This window comes from Andrena cerasifolii, chromosome 12, assembly GCF_050908995.1.
Source record: "Andrena cerasifolii isolate SP2316 chromosome 12, iyAndCera1_principal, whole genome shotgun sequence".
NCBI lineage: Eukaryota > Metazoa > Arthropoda > Insecta > Hymenoptera > Andrenidae > Andrena > Andrena cerasifolii.
The window spans coordinates 7,223,192-7,239,899 of NC_135129.1; the positions used below are offsets into that span (position 1 = coordinate 7,223,192).

Sequence of the window (16,708 nt, forward strand, 5' to 3'; positions counted from 1 at the left end):
CGCTCTTTGTACCTTCCGTACTCGCGCCTAACACTCGTGCAATCGCGAATAAACCCGCAGAATCTCAATTATCCAACTCTGCCCCCTAAAATCACAATCCTCTCGAGGCACAAGCAGCGGTAAACAAATCACAGCTATCATTCCGAACACCTCTGTTGCCTGATCCTTTAACGCGTAATTTGCTATCACCAGCGGCAATTTGTATACACGCTACCTGTCTTAAGATTCCTGGCGATACGTCCACCGAGACTGGTCGGTTTTTTACCTGCACGGAAAATAAGGTACGGTCGTCAAAGGAAAAGCGATTACGCGGCGGCCAGAGCGGAGGGGTTAATACGAGCGAGGGCATGAAATTGAGATGGTTCTGTGTCGTTGCGCGCGTAGATCGCCAACAAGTCGTTGTTTCCATGGAGGAAGAGGCGCTCGCCGCTCGCCTCGGTATCTCCTCTGTTGATTAAAGTCCAGGGGCGATCGCCGATTGTCATCCAGGCTCGTTCGTGCATAGAGCAGGATATTACGCACCGGTATCGGAGTAATGATATCTCGACCGCAGTGATCATGTAAACCGCAATCATTACGAGGATATCTGAGACGCGTCCACTTGTACCGTCTGGTATGTGAATCATATCGGCTGTTCCTGTTGCTCTGTAACTCGTGGCTTAATTGGAGTTCGCGTGGAGGGAGGGTTCTTCGATCTCAAGGTGACGATCCTCACCTTGGTATCATCCTTTGAGGAACCTCGGAACTTGAATTTCCAGATGAATTTAACTTAGAAATCGCTCATTAAATCTCTCGAACCTTGCAGTAGAACTTCACCACCCTTTCTAATTTATTAAAATGATCGTTCTTCTGGACTTCGGTTGATTATAATTTAATTGCTTCTCTGCTGTGACCAGAGGATCGTTGAAGCAAGAAAAGAATCCAGTATTTCCCAACGATTTCCTCGACCACCGCGAATGATCCTTTCCCACCCCCGTCTCGCTAGCCAGAACCACCCCCGTGGACAGGAGTTTCGGTCGCCTGTTTTCCTCTCGCGATCTCCTGGGAGCAATAATCGCCGCGGGCCGGAAAAATTCCGCGACAGAAGTTAAGCAAAGCCACGAACGAGGAACGGTGGAAAAAACGCGGAGGACCGGCGTCGGTCGGCGCGGAGAGGGTGGTCGAAGGGGGTGGAGGGAAACAGAGGGACGCACAGAGAGCACGGACAATAGAGAATGTCCCCGGTTCGACTGTAATAAGGGTGACCAATTTTCTCGTACGCCCCCTGCCTCTCCCCACGTTCGACTGTTTGAACAAGCCTCATAATTAATACGCGTACCCGCTTCTGGAAAACCAGAGGCTCCAGGGTATCCGGCTGAGAGACATTTTTTCAAATCCTCCGCTCCTGTATTTGCTCTTCCACGGCGTTCCTCCACGATTTCCGAACGCTTTCCGCGAGCATCTGCCTCGTGTCTCCCCCTTGTTCATCCCTGACGGATACGGTTTTCCTGACAGTCGATCCTCCCTGGACTTCCAACGATCATCCTCGTCTTCGTCTTGTGATTTGTTGCAGAGAAATTTCTCTCTGTAATATCCGATAGAGCTGAGACTCTGGATTTCCTTTAAACCTCGAACTTGGCTGTTATTGGATATCGAGCGGAGGGGTAAATGCACAGAGCGAATTGCATCTTTCTGGATGCGTTGCTAGGGGAGAGGATGCTTCTCTGGGAAATCCAGGGCAGATCGCATACCTGGCTCGTTTTCGCGAGAGATATCTGTCTTTAAGAGCATTATCTGGATGGCGGACGGGTAGGGAGACGGCAAAAACCGTCCGCCCCCTCGGTGGTATGTGAAAAATGATGCACAACCCCAATCCCCCGGACATATCTCCGCCCTCCCCGCCGCGGAATGTCCCGAAGGAAGCGTTCCTCCTCCTCGTCTTTCTGGTCCACCACCCGAAAGAGACGTGTCACGGGCGAGCTTGCATTATTCGAAACGATTAACTGGCTGACAGTGCTGGTAAAAAATAATCCTGGGAATATATTTTTAATGCTCGGGGATTTATGGCGCGAATCGAGGCCAGTCCTTGTTTCGAACACGAGGGGGTGGATTCTGGGGGGAAGCAATTGGACTTTCGAGGGTGGATCTCTTAACGACCTGTGGTTTCTTTATTCTGCCTTTTTGGAAATTTGAGATCAACTTTGGGGGTGTTTGATAACGAGGTTGGTGGAAGATAGTGTGACCAGTGGTGGGTAGTTGGTATTCTTTGAGTAAGGTGTTAATTTTATATAATATGCAGCGTTTTTAATCAGTGCGAAATTTCTTTGTTTCAGATACGCTGAAGTATTTTGGAAAGTACCCCCGGCTGGCGTCCGGAACGCTATACTCCTCTGCGAACCGCACAAAGGGTTTCTTTACTCACCTACGGTTAACAACGACTTGTAAGTAATTTGCCTTTCTTCCATCGCTTAAAATCAGTTCTCCTACTTCTACGAAATTGATGCATGAATTGGTAGTGGAACCATTTAAAAAGCGAGGAACCAGAAGCCTTAGAATCCTCTGGGTTACGATGTCCTGTTCGCATTTCGGTGTAGGGAAAAGTGGTCGTGATTTCAGCTACTTCCATGCCCCACACTGTATTATAAAGCGAAAGTGCGTGACCCAGCATCGCTTTCTTCCTTTCCCCGTCCTTGGAGCTCGTGACGTGATGGATACGCGAAAATGTCACCGACATGGCCCCAGGGCTAACGCACCATCCACCCTCTGACCATTATGCTAAACCATTGTCCACTATCTGCCTAAGATAGCCGACGGCTTAAGTCCTCCACCCTTGACTGCCTCGAGACGGTTAAAAAATCATTTTTATCTTCGACCTTCCACTGCCTTCTCACACGTCTTACTATTTTCCGCGAAGTGGCAATTGAATTCCCCGAAAGTAAATCGAAAGAAATTTTGCGTCTAGCGCGATATTAAATTCCCTCTTTAACATAGTAATACAAAATGAAAATGAAGGGTGCGGGATCGTTTGGAGGTAACGACCACGCTCGAAAGCATGCCATCGATGGGCAATTATATTCGATAACGCGTACGATATCTCTGCCACCCCGCTTTTTTTCCAGCTTTCGACGAGGGTTTCTCCGATTCCCTCCCTTTTTCTCCGGCACTCCGCGATGCATCCACCATTATTCGGGCGTTAGGCAAATACACGAGGAGAGAGGCGACACGCTCCTCTCGTCCGCTTGTGCTTTTTGCCTGGCGCAAAATTCAAATGAGACCGCGCGGCATATTGCGCTGAATCGAAATTAATGTCGCGCAACTAATTATCGGCGGCAGTGTCGTCACCGTGTCTCCCGTATCGGCCAGCCTGGTCGCCTCTATAAATTTCTACGTCCCCCTATCCGCTGGTTGATTTTTATTGTCCCCCCACCCGCGCGATAATTTCCAATTAAATCGTTTAACGAGCGTCGTTTTCACTTTTTCTCTCTGATGGGGCGGACCTCGCCTCCCTTGCCACCCCATTTCTTTCTCACGGAGCGTGGAATTTTTGGAACGCTTGAAAATGTGTCGGGCATTCTTTTTGCGGAGGAATTTTTAAGCTCGCGGATTTTACCTTCTTTTGGGGGAGCAAATTTCAAGCTCGATGGGTTCTACCTTCTTCTTGGTGAGGAAATTTCAGGCTCGAAAGGTTCTACCCTTTTTCCCTTTTTTCAATCTTTAGAATTTTCTATTTAGTAGGTAATTATCATTGTGCAAATAGATGGTTCACGAGTTTCATCCCCATTTTAGCTGGGAACTTCGCTTCCCGATGCATTTTCAGTAGAACTTGGAATATTTGATTCTAAATAATTATTTTGACAGTGTGCGAGTTTGGAAATGCAGTTTTTTTATGGGACTTGCACGATTTCTCAAAGTGTTATCGATCATAACGATGCGAGAGATTCCGGGTGGGTTGCGCGAGGGCTTCAGGAACCACGCCAGGATCGGGTGAACAATTGCAGGGCAAAAAGCTGGAGCCGGTGCGCGGCAAGAAATTTCTAATTTGCGGTATAATTAAGGGGGACGGGGCAAAAAGCATCAGGGATTCTACGCTGTTGTCGGAAAATCGCGAATTCCACCTTGCGAGTACGCCCCTGGCTCGATCGCAGAACAGTCGGCTCTCTGAATGCGTTACTCCGCGGTAAATTGTTTAAGTAAATAATCGATCGGCGCTTCCTTCCGTATTCCCAAGTCCAAACAATTTGATTAAAATACACGCACAGAAATCGAGTTCCAATGATAAATTCTCCAAGTAACTTTGACTCAAATCGGACGTATTTATTAATTTACTCTACAATTTAAAAATTCTGTTCCAGATACACGATAGTGACTTCCGAAGAGTGGGCGAAACTCATGCAATTTTACGACGTCGATTATCAAATTATCATTAAGAAGAACGGCAGCAACCTCTACACAGAACCGAGTGAGTAAAAGCAATCCTCCTTCCATATTTTTATACATTCCATAATCTGTCTTCTTAAATCAGCATTCTGTGTTTAAAAAATGTACACCTGCATGTTCCATAAACATTTCATATATTTCTCATTAAGTTAAGTTCTCGACGAGTTCTCGTGGCTCACGAATCCAGGGGATGGGGGGAAATTATTGCATGGAATCTGGGGACGTGGATTGAAACGATTACAGCGGCGGATAATAATGGTTACGATAGGGCGTATCAATTTCCTGGTAAACCGTCGACCGAGGAACCGCTTGCGCGCAATTAACGGCTTTCTCTTTATTCCATCCTGGGACCGTTCGATCTTATCGGCAATTAATTTTCGTACGATTCCAGGGGGGTCGTTATGTAAACGATCGTCCCTAGGCGGATCGTTACCAGTGCTCTCTCCCCCACGGTGCACGTCTCCATCTCTCTCCTCCTTTTTTCCCTCCCCCTCCACGCGGACGTGCACGGTCTAATTATCGGTACACAATCTCGCGGACACCACGATTTCTCTCTCTCGTGTCTAGAATTTATTTGTCGCTCAATCGAGCCTGTGGAAATCGTGGAAATTCGAGCTCCCTTTTTCGAGTAGCGCGGCAGGCTGGAAGTCGCGATAAATCGTTGACTTTCGCGTCAATCGAATCCCTGCATGTGCCTGGAATCTATTTCAACCTTAATTGAGCCATCGCTGGTGCCGCGGAAATTCGAGTTCTCTTTTTCGAGTCGCGACAAATCTGTACTCTGCTAATGGGATTGATTTGGCCGTTAATTGAGACGCGGTGATCGCAGGTCTAATTGCACTTTTGATCGCCGGTTAGAAGGGACGTTTGGAGACAGTTTCGAAGAGGAAGGTCTGCGAGGAGCACAGCCCTTCGTCTTCCTGCCCTCCCTTCCCGAACCATGGCGCAAGGAATAATGCCAGAAGACATTAACCGTCGATTTACATAAATCCCCCTCCTCCGTTTGTTTCGCGGCCACCGTGGTTGGCTTCCCCTGCAGGACCCCAAAGTGTCTCATTATAATTAAGAAGTATCCTGAAAATTAACTGACAGAAAAACCGCCACCGCGGGGCAGACGAGTAGGTGGTGCCGGTCCAAATGGCCTTCTAAAAGTTTCTCACCCGTAGCCCCTCGATTGGCCCTGGTCCCTCGTTCCGTGCACCAGGAATCCTCCCTTCGCCACAGGGATCTTAATATTCCTAGATTTCTTCATCCGCACTCTTTCAAATGCACCCCTAACTTCAGTTGCTCCTGGCGACTCCCTGGAGCAGGATATCCTTGCAATAATCTCAGATTTCACAGCAATAATATCTCCCCTGAAAACGCGGGCGCAGACATTCGAAAACGGCCCCCATTTCTCTGCAATCAGTCGGAAGAAAGGCAGCGGGAGGGCGGATTTTAGATGGTCGAAAGTCGCGATGGTGTACGATTCAATTCCCCCTTATTCGCGTGGACAAATACGAGCGCCCCGAAAGTCCCGATCAGATTTACGCGGCCGTTGGTTGGGCCACGCGCAAGCAAGCCCACTTTGTCGAACGACTGATCCTTGTCGTCGTGCTGGCAGGCAAATTGGCTCCCAGGACGGTGGCACCAGGGGGATCCTGCCTGCGGAATCGATGTTCCACGTCGTTCCATCGGTGCCCGTCGAGGAAGCCTGTCTCGCGTCCGAGAGAGCCCTCTAAACATCCCATTGTCTTGTCCGTCTCTCGGTCGCGGATGCCCGCGGCTTTTTTTTCACCCTCCTCTTCCCTTGCCCCGCGACATTTGTCAAGGCCCTGCCACGGCCCGTGGAGCCATGCCTCGTCCCCCGCCTCCCGTTGCATTTGAATTGCAAAGACGAATTCGAGTGGCCGACGTCTCTGCTCCTGGTAACATCCAGCGGCCGCGGATCGCCCAGATGGAGATGTCGTTTAGGGTTAAAACCGTGATATCTTCTCCGCGAGCGTGCGGCTCGCGGCCTCGCCTCGTGCCGATCGATCTACATCCCCGGGATCGATTACATGTTGGTTTGCTTGGTTTTTTGCGATGGGGAATTGGGCTTCGGGAGGATTTCAAAGCGAGAGAGGAGTTACTGGGCAGGTTGTTCTTGTATTCTGGAGTTTCGTAGTTGGGGGGATTGAATGGGGGAGAGGTGAGAAGGTGGGGACTTTGAGGAGGTTTTGAGCTGGGTACTTGTATGGTAGATTGAACCTTGAGGAAGAGAACTCTGGTACTTTGAACCCTCTTTAAGTTAGTGTCCTGCTTTAAAAAGTTAAAAAAAAAATGATTTTTTTGGGTGAAGCACGCGCTCGTTTCCGGCCGAACACTCGCACATATGCCTGCCGCTCACCTGCTCCCGGTTCTGTATCTTTAAAAATACTTCGAATCGGCCGCTATAACTTTGTGAATACATTCTTAGATAGTTTATCTATCGATTTAGGCAATAAAAAAAATCAATTTTTTGGACCTTATAAAGCAGGACACTCCCTTAATTGAAGACTAGTAGTCTGGGCACTCTCGAGTTGAACTCTACTGTGGACTCACTCGAAGTGAACCCTAGTACTTTGGACCCTTTGCAACTGAATCTCAGTAAAGTAATCTGAATTCTCTTGAATTGAACTCGAATACTCTGAACCCTCTCAGAGTAAACCCTGGTACTCTCAAACAGAATTCTCTAAACTCCTCTACCAGAACTCTGAAATCCTGCACTCGTCTCCACAAAACCCAGCAAACTCCACCAGCACTATCAACCTTTCCTCGATGATCCACCGAACGCGTATCGATAACACTGTCGTCGTCTGAAAGCACCCAGGAGAAGACGCCACCAGCTCGTTAGCCGTCGATCGTCTTTCGCCTGTCGTCCATTAACCGGGTGCAGCGGCACGAGAAACATTTCCTCGGTCGGTTTTCCAGCGGAGCGTGGTGGTGATCGCGCCGGTGGGCCGACGGGGGTGGTATTCAATCGCGTCACCTCCGGTTCTGTCAACCCCGGGGGCCGACGAGCCAGCCAGCGACCAGGGTAGTCGAGTGATTGATACGAGGTTGGACGGTGCCTAATGTGCCTCCGCGAACGACAGAGAAAGAAATGGGGAAGGACGTGGCCGTCGAAGGGAGACAGGACCACCCTTCGAGGCTCCTCGTGAGCGGAACGATCGTCCGGCTCTGGGGCTCGTTAGTCAGGGCCGTATCAGTCACCGAAAGCAACCCCCGATTTTTTGCCACCGCGAGCCAAGTGGCTCGTCCCTTCCTTCACTTTTGTTCACCCGGGCACACGTGAGCACGACCCTGCGCGCCCTTAAAACGAGGCAAATAGTCTGTTTGTTCTGTACTCACTCGCCTGGACACCGAGGGAATCCTCCTTGCCACGAGGTTTCGTAGAGGGATGGTTCTTCGTGGTGTAAAGGGGTGTTATGTCGGTAGCGAGTACGCAGTCGACATTGTTATACAGTAGTGGAAGATTCTTTACAAGGAGAATAGAATTTCTGAGCTCAAAGCGCGTGACTTGAAAGCAGCACATTTTAAAACAGCAAAGAATTTACAGAGGCCGCAGTAGAGGAGATTAAATGGAGGGAGGTGGAGTCCCAGGTTCTTATTCGCGCCTGCCGCTTGAATCCCATTTCCAGGAAGCCTTTCCACTTTTCGATACGATTAAAAGCGACGGACGCGTCGCACGGTGTCCCGATTCCTCGAACGACAGTCGTAAATATCGCTTAGGCGCCAGACGGTGCCACAAATCAGCCTAGCTGCGCTGGCGTTGTATCGCAAAACCTAGAGCAAACGCCGGCGGACGGGGTTGGGCCAGTGTGTTTCGTTGCTCCGAAGTGGGGGACGTTTTCTGGCCGCGGGACAGAGAGGTCTCGAATTAATATTCGGACGGCGATTTAGATTTAGAACACGAATTTGCTGATTAGTTTCCTCCCGTGGCCCGTGCGGTCGGCTACGCTGCGACGCTCGTCCTTCCATAAATGCTGAGCCTGGAGAGAGGGTCGCCACCCGCCTTTCGACTCGAGATTTAGTCTCCAGAGGGGCGAGGAGGTGGTCGAACTTACCCCGGGGGTCAAACGCTTCTGGAGGGACATTTGTTAGCCTTTCCTCCCCCTCGAGCAGCAGCGACAAGTGCGCCGGACACGTCTTAATATATGCATTCGCCGACCAGTGAACACGACTTTGCGACTTGTTCCTTGAACGGTTGCCCCTTCGATATCAGTGTTTGGTTTCCTTGATTTTTCGGCGAGGGTCGTGGAGGGTGAGGTTGTGGTTTTCCGTGGGAGAAGGGGTTGATAGTCGTCGGAATTAAATAGGTCCTGTTACTTTCAGAATTTGATAATTATTGCAATCGAGGTCCTCGCCAACTTTGGCAATCATCGAGTTCTGCGGATTGGGGGGACTAATATGTTGTTCGTCCATGTACCAGTTACTCATCCAAGGCGCGGTGTCATTCACGGGCGATTAAAAGGATTCATTAGCGGACGAGGCAGGAAGCAGCGTCGTAAATTAAAGTGGAAGTGGACTAGGAAAGTCGGGAGAACAGGTCAAGTTTCGAGGGTTCGAATTAGCGACATCCCGCCGGTTTCGAGCCTCCCCGGCTCCCACCCTCCCCCTTTATCTTGGTCCTTCTCTTATCCTGCCAGGATATCCCCACTTGTCTCCGCGCTACAGGGGGTTCTTTTCCAAGCTGGATTAAATGGAGCGCCTAGATGACCGATGCTCGCCTGACTCGCGAAGGGGATCGAGGGGGGTGGTTGGAAAACAAGATAAAACGAGGATAAAGCTTGGAGCCTTCCTCTCCTCGCTACTGACAACACCGTGGGGGTGTCCTGCGACGCTGGCAGCCCAGGAGCCTTCGTTAATCCAGAAGCCTAATCGTGCAGATCGCTGGACTCGTCGCTACGCTTCGTCTTTTCCGCTCCTCTGCTGGAAAAACTACCCTTGGTCTGCAACTCTCGAGCTTTCCATCGCGAAGGGGGGCATATTGTCGATTTTAACTTTATGCGTGGGAAACTTGAATCTTTTTCGTACTCTGATGTCGATTATCTCATAGATATGACTACCTTTATTTAATAAAATATAAAGTAGATGAGCGCACCTCAGGACTTCGCAAAATTGCATCAACTTTTCAGATGAATTCAAGGTTCATTTCGCGCTAAAAGTCCCTCGAGTTTCATTCAGGAGTTCCCTCGATTCGTTCCGAGGCTATTAGAGATGAAACGCAGGGTTGACAGTGGAAACGGCTGTAGCTGCGTCTCGTCGTACACCGAGCCTAGCAAACCACCGCTCCCCGTTTAATTAAGTCGTCGATCGAGGATCCATTAGCGACACGAGAGGTCCTTTCGATTTCCTCGAAAGTCGCGCAGCCTAGGCTGCGGATACAGGGAGCCGCGTGTAATGCCCGCTTTTAAGCCCCGATTACACGCGCCAGCCAGCCTCGCAGCCTCTCCTCCTGCATAAGAGGATTAAATCTCGACTTTGTTGTGGCGCTCGAAGACGTTCGTTAGCGAAATCATTGTTACGCCGCCGACCATCTTCTCCTTCTTCGCCGGGCGTCGTTAGAGGGCCGCCTAAAACGCGAAACCGCGCTCCTTAGGCTAAATTCCTCCTCCGTTCGCGTCCTCCCTCCAAGCACACTGCAGTTCCTCATTTCTGGCCATTAATTCTGGCTCGCAGCAATTTTTTGCACCATTCAACCTCGATTTCCCGAGTAACTCCTGCTTCGCGAAGACCAACTTGGGATTCTTCGAGGATTTTTCTCGGATTCTTCTCGGTGGCTCTTCACTTGTTCAGTTTTTATTGGATTTTGTATGGTAGAAGTTAAAGAAGATTGGTGTGTTATTGTTACCTATATATTAGTGGATAGGGATATCCAAGGTCAACCGCTGGAGGACAGGAACCGCTGTTAAATTGCTCTTAATTTTCAGCGATATCCCACGACATCCGCAGCGTTCAGGTGAAGATTAAACCGCTCCAGCTCGTGGGACGAGAAAAAATCATTATTTACTCGCCGCGATCAGGGAGAACTCGAGGCATATTCGAGGGTGGCCGACTGTTCATCGAGGGGTTGGGAAGCATCAATCTTTCATTCACGGGATGAATTCCGAGTTATGAATGAAAGTCGCCCAGGCCTTTTAATATAATGTCGCGCTGCTGCCTGTCCTCTCGCTTAACGTGGCTTCGATTTTGATCGAAGACCCAGGCAAACTGGCGGAGAGGGTGAACTTTCGGCTTCCTGGACTTTCGGGGAACTTCTAAGTCTGTTAACGTCTCGAGCACACCTGTGCTACAAGCTTCTTCTATCAATTTTATTCATGCCATCTTCGAGGAGCTAGGAATCTTAAAGCTACTGTCAATTACCAATTCATTCAAGAAAATTGAGGAAAATTTCTTTAGAGGGTAATAGTGGTATTATCTTTCTTCAGAATGGTCATTTGCGAGCTTCAAGTGTTCGGTTCATCGAGTTACTAATTTAGTGGGTCTCAGGTGCATAATTCCCTCGCACATCTGCGATTTCTGTTCGTGTTCCATTCCTCACGACGATTTCCCAATTAATTTCGTGAACAGCAGTCGATCACCTTGTAAGTGGCTTCTTAGATCTGTCTCCACGCGATTATCAGCCTGATTACCAGCGGGATCTAATCTTTCTGTGAAACTGAGCTCGGTGATCGATCGGTGGGGGTTGAAGCAACGTCCTAATTAATCCATCAATTATTTCCACGGCTGATAAAATTAGAAAAGTATACACCCTGCGATCCATTTAATAATTACAAATGTTGAAATAGAAGCTTGAAATAATTAATATTCCAAGGAGCACGTCGAAAGCGACCGAAGTTTCTCGTTTAAATTTCCTGGAGGCCCCATTGCCCCGCAGAAACGAGGGATACACTTGCAAGTGGATTTCGCGCGAAGGTCAGCCATCGTATCATCGAAATTGCACGGTGAAGTGGAGGAAAAGTTGGATACGGTGTGCCACGGGGGGATTTCGGGACCGGCCGTTTCCATGCACGCGATAAAATCGGAAGGAAGCGGTGCCGTGGAGAGGAAACTTCTACACCGATCGAGTCCAAGTTTTTGTCCCCCTTTCCACGCCCGTTTATGGTTTCACTGCCCTCCGATGGCACTTTAGGGAAATGCACGAGGAAAGCCACGTCGTTGTTCGCCTCTATTGGCAACCAGTGGAGCCTATTGTGTATTATTAGCCAATAAAACCCCGATGGATGTTTGTTCGCGACACGCGCGAATGCTTCTCCAGATTCCTCCTCCACTTCTCCCTATATTGGCTTCCTTGGGAGCTTCGGTGTCTCTTCTTAAACTTTGGTCAGTAGATTGCAAGAAAACTTAACAACCATGCAAATAATTAGTAAAATAGTGGGAGAGATTCAATATAAATTGTATTTCACAGCACTGAATTTCAATTCTATTAGTAATCTGAGTAGTAGATCTCTCTTTTTGGATAATGTATCTTCCCAGCATCTGCTTGGAATACTTGCAGCAGTGAGCGTAGCCTCCTTTTCTGATCAAGCATCGCATTGCGAAAGGGGTGATTTACAGCGGTGTAGTGATAGGGTTAAAAGACTCGGAAAAGGGGTGTCGGGTGGCTTCTGATTCTCAGTCATCCCCACGCATCCCCTGATTAGCTTAGGTTCCTCGTATTTCCGATTAAACTCGATAGCAAACGATCCTATCGTGCGTCCCGTGCAGCCCTGTAATTGGAGGTCCAAGGGTGGACATTTGAATTCATTCGGGGTAGCAGCTACGTCGACCTGCGTTCTGCTCCTAGGAAATGGTTAATGCGTCTGTGGTGACGTAAAATGTAAATCGATTTACCTGTTCTTACCAGTAATCGCGTTTTTCGAGGATTCTGTAAGAAGATCTTGGCAGTTTCGTCTGTGGCTATTGATCGAATTCGGTGGGAAGCTGGGATAGAGATTTTCAACTCCAATGTTTCGTTACGTATTCAGATTCTCCTCGCGTAATTTAGGAGGACGTTCATTGGAAAGTTGATTTGGTGGTTCGTTGGTCTCTCCCCCTTGGAAGTATCAGTACCAGGAACTGAAATTCCCCGAGCTCTCAGCTCTAGATTTTTAATCTCTCAGCTTCCCATTGCACCCAAAGTCCTAGAGCTCTAGCATCCCAAATCTCAAATATCCAAACCTCACTTCACCATATCTTCCAATTTCCAGCTCTCGACTTCCACTTTCCCAAGTCCTCACCTACCTCCCTCCCCATCTAAACACTTCCTATATAATCCGCCAAAATTCCCATTCCTAAACCCTCAAACTGCAAAAGCCCACTCCCTTGAAACCCCGAACACTCCACAATCCCCATTTCGAAAACTCCATACATCCAATTCTAAAAAAAAAACCAGTCACCGTTCTCGAAACAGAAACATCGCCCGCGTCCATCCTCGGGGCAGGTCGTTGACCGTCAGGTAATCGCTGGAGAGGCTGTTCTTGCGAGATGCTGGGGCGCAGGGGGCGCGATACCTCGACGGGCGCGGGCTGGGTAATTAGGGCTGCCGGAGGGTGGTGGACATTCGAATTCATTCGGGGTCGTGGCGTTCCTGGAGCAACGGGGTTTGGCCCCTTTAGCGGAAAACTGTCTGAACATGACGTAACGCTCCTGAAAGCCGCTCGGATAGGAGCGGTTCGGGGCTTGGTTTTTGCGCTGTCCGGCCAGCAACAATGGCCGCTTCTTACGGCCGCTCTGGTCACCGTATATTATTAATTACTGTATTAATCTCGCCGGCCGTAAGCAATCTATTATACATGGGATAAGAGCCAGCGAGCTGGCTCCGTCGTCGTCAAAATGCCCGCCCACACCCCAGCCGCTGCTTGTTCCTCTTCCACCCCTCTGTGACTTTGTAACTTCGTGGTTCCATGTAATCTGACCCCCTCGGGTGGGTGTTAACGAAGGGAGGCTGCAGGAAAGGGTGCTAAAGGAATCACGAAATTGGCCGCGACCACCACTTCTTCCTTGACGCTCGATGCACTTTGCAGCGTTTAGGGCTGGGGGTGAGAAACTATCCATTTTAAGGATGCGTTGAAAGTTTGTATATACGATGGAAGGACATTGTAAACGGAGGAGAATAAAATTGAAGGTGATGGGATGGTTTCAATCAATTATTGTGCAACTTCCATTTGCATCACATGCTAGAAAAGTACACTAAGAATAAAAAGCCTCCATGAAACATTAAAATAGTTGACCGAATCGTATAAAAATTCTCCCTTCTCACAAAGGGCCAACGAATGGAATAAATTAGTTTTTTCCTGTCATTCTGTTGCAGGCATCTGCGCGGCGTGCATGCTCGCGAGAGTGGAGCAAGAACGCCTGGAAAGCCTGAAGTACGAGAGGGCGACGATTTACGTAAAGTGCGTGGAGGACAACGAGGATTCGAAGACGGACACCGACACAGAGGTGAGCCAGTGGCCAGCTAAAAATTGCTCGTATTTCTGTGATGGAATCGGCGAAATGACGAGCTCCCTGGGGAAAACTCGGCCGCCGAGGCCCGGCTACATGGGATTTTTATTAATGGGCCAACGTGCCGAGTCACCAGAGTGTCCTGGAACCGGTCGACCGGTTCAGATTGATGTCGAACGATAAGGAGATTGGCCCCGTCTCGTCCGTTTCACGATAATAATCGTCATTACGTTTCCACGGGTGGACCTTAAGGCCACCTGCTCCCTCTCGTCCTAGAATCAGTCCCTTTTGCTCGCTCTGAGAAGGCAGCATCGAGCTGCTGCAAATTATAAAAGTGCCGATTGATAATAATTCGACGTGATGTATTATCGTTTCTGAATTTATTGCATTGTTTGTTACAGGTGGCTGCAAAGAGACCTAAGATAGAGAGCGCGAGGCCCTCGAGGACTCGGAGGAACCTGAAGGGCTCCCACGAGTTCAAAGTCTCCTCTGACATCACCCTGAAGGAGCTCAAGCTCATGGTGAGCGTTCAGCTTCTATATTCTAGTAGTTTCTGTATTAGTTAAATGGCAATCAACGCTACACAGCACTTAGTACACAAGATTATACCCTCCCTCCACAACTCAACGGAACATCATTCTTCTTACTGTGCAAACAATTCAGAAGGTTGATACACGTGCTCATTCCAATAGATCGTACGTAGTTGTTGACAGTGACATCGCTTGGTAATTGAAAGGGATTACACCTGTGGTTTAGAAAAGGGTGCCTTCGTTTTGCGAGGCTCTGCCGTTTCGGCCGTGGAACGAGGGAAAAGGGGTGTGGAGGTTCGAGTCGATTCTCTGGGTGGAGGAAAGTAGTAAAGCCGTAGTTATGGCTGGTTAGCATACGGCCGGGCTCCGTCGGTGTGCTTAAACTATTAAGCGTATTTATATTGCGAGGCTGTGGCCGTCTCTTTCTCCATCCGCGCTGGGGCCACCGGCAAAAAGCCGAAAGAGCATAAACCTTGCGCTAATAACAGGCCTCCGACGACTCTCCACTCCACTTCACTCTACTTCGTTCGACTGCCTGCTTCCATACCGATGGCTATTCAATTCTCTTCCTTTCTGCCCCTCTGCGCTGGTCGCTCGTGTAATTCACTCCTGTAAAAGCCTCGAATCCGCTCGAGGATCCTCGAACACCTTCGCTGCGCGGATATTATTGGGGTAGTTGAGCTGCGCAGTCTTCTCGTTTCCCTGAGGATCTTGTTTCATCTTCTAAGACCCATTTTTGAGAATCGAAAGAATATACAATCATTTCCCAGTCTCCTTCTCTTCATTGATAATAACTCTTCGGCCTACTTCTTCCTGGATTCCCCACAAAAACTGAAGGGAAGCAACGGGACACAAATTAGCCCCAGGTTTCACCGCAATAATTGCCCGCCGACAGTAGTAAAACTCTTAAATTCGCGCGTCTTCGACTCCAGCGTTCTTAAACGATTTCACGATCCATCGATGGATCCTCCAGCCATCAGGCTTAAGCAGCCAGAAATTAGACGACGATTCCTGTTGGAAAGTATTTACAGGCCGAAGGGTGGTCGTTGTTTCGCGGATATCGGCGAAGTTTGACAAAAATCAGCGTTGCTTTTTACCATCCAGCAAAAATAGTCGAATTTCATGGTCGAGCGCGGACAAACGGTGAGCAAGCAAGCAAAGCGGGACAACAGTCGTCGATCGTTTTACATAATCGTTGTAAATATTACTTTCTACCACATTCCGTGTCACCAGTCGCGAATCCTTCCTTCCACCCCCTGCGGGGGCCCCTCCATCTGTTTTCTTGCCCCCGGCTGGAGATCGCGGAACCGACGTCGATCGATCGAGGATAGGAAAAAGTTTGTTAGGAAGTTCTTTCGACTTTGGGCGATCACTTTCTTTGTCCACGTGTCTGATACGGTTCGATCGTTGCGAAATGCTTAGGGGGGATGTTTGGGTTGAGTTGCGTTTGCTGTGGAGGGATTATTTAGGATTTTGTTGGATTTTAGGAGCTGGCTCGTTGGCTTGTTATACTTTCATTAGGAATTCGATTTGGCTGCATGTTTGTCAGTGCTGAAAGTGTATGATTGAGAGATCTTGGAGGTGTTTAAAAGATGCAGAATAATTAGTGAAAAATCGAGAAGCTTTCCAAATGTTTGCGAATGTATTCAGAAAGACGAGAAGTTCCTCGACCCCGCGGCAATTTTTCAGCCCCTCGCCCCCTCGCCTCGCAACCTTGTTAAACTCCTCTCTATTTATCGCTGCTGTCGAACGGAGGAGACTTTAACGAGGAAGCGTCGGTTCCTCGACTCAACCAATCATTTCTCTCGTAGCCTTTGGTCGCCTTTGTTTTTCTCGTTGCTCTGGTAAACGCTCTTGCCCGATAAGCCTCGTCACTCTGAAGATCCTCGGCGAACATCCTCCTCCAAGTCTGTCGACTCTGAATTTCATTGACTAGAACTAATTGTAGGAATCCAATTCAAGATCGATTTCACGCACTCTTGCCACATCACTCTATATCGGGGTCAAGTAACTCCCAAATTTCTACAGGAAACTCTACCACGATAGTACTCCCAAAACCTAACGTAGAGCACTCCAAATCACTATCACTTCTGCTGCAAATATTCCTCGAATCAAGTGCTCCAGAAATTCAAACACCGCACCACATTTTCCATCCCCATTTACCTTCATCACTACCAGACTCCTCAGCAATGCTGCAGCCTTACACATTTCACTGTGTCTCCCCGTATCCTCGATCCAGCCTTCAATTTTCCACCGGGTCTCGGATGAAGGGATCACAGGATCACTCGGATCGCAGGAGGAAAAACCCATTTGAAAAGAGGAGCGCTCCGTCG

General features: G+C 48.9%; 1 protein-coding gene across 7 annotated transcripts in view; it reads left to right on the top strand.

The window, feature by feature from the left end:
- Window positions 1-16,708, top strand: part of LOC143375005 (ubiquitin carboxyl-terminal hydrolase 48) — a 56,264-nt gene that overhangs the window by 17,331 nt on the left and 22,225 nt on the right. For all 7 annotated transcript variants that reach the window (XM_076823683.1, XM_076823682.1, XM_076823680.1 and 4 more), the window contains 4 exons: window positions 2,313-2,420; window positions 4,332-4,438; window positions 13,712-13,842; window positions 14,247-14,366. In XM_076823683.1, the coding sequence (XP_076679798.1) occupies window positions 2,313-2,420; window positions 4,332-4,438; window positions 13,712-13,842; window positions 14,247-14,366 (466 nt within the window). The remainder of the gene's footprint in view (window positions 1-2,312; window positions 2,421-4,331; window positions 4,439-13,711; window positions 13,843-14,246; window positions 14,367-16,708) is intronic.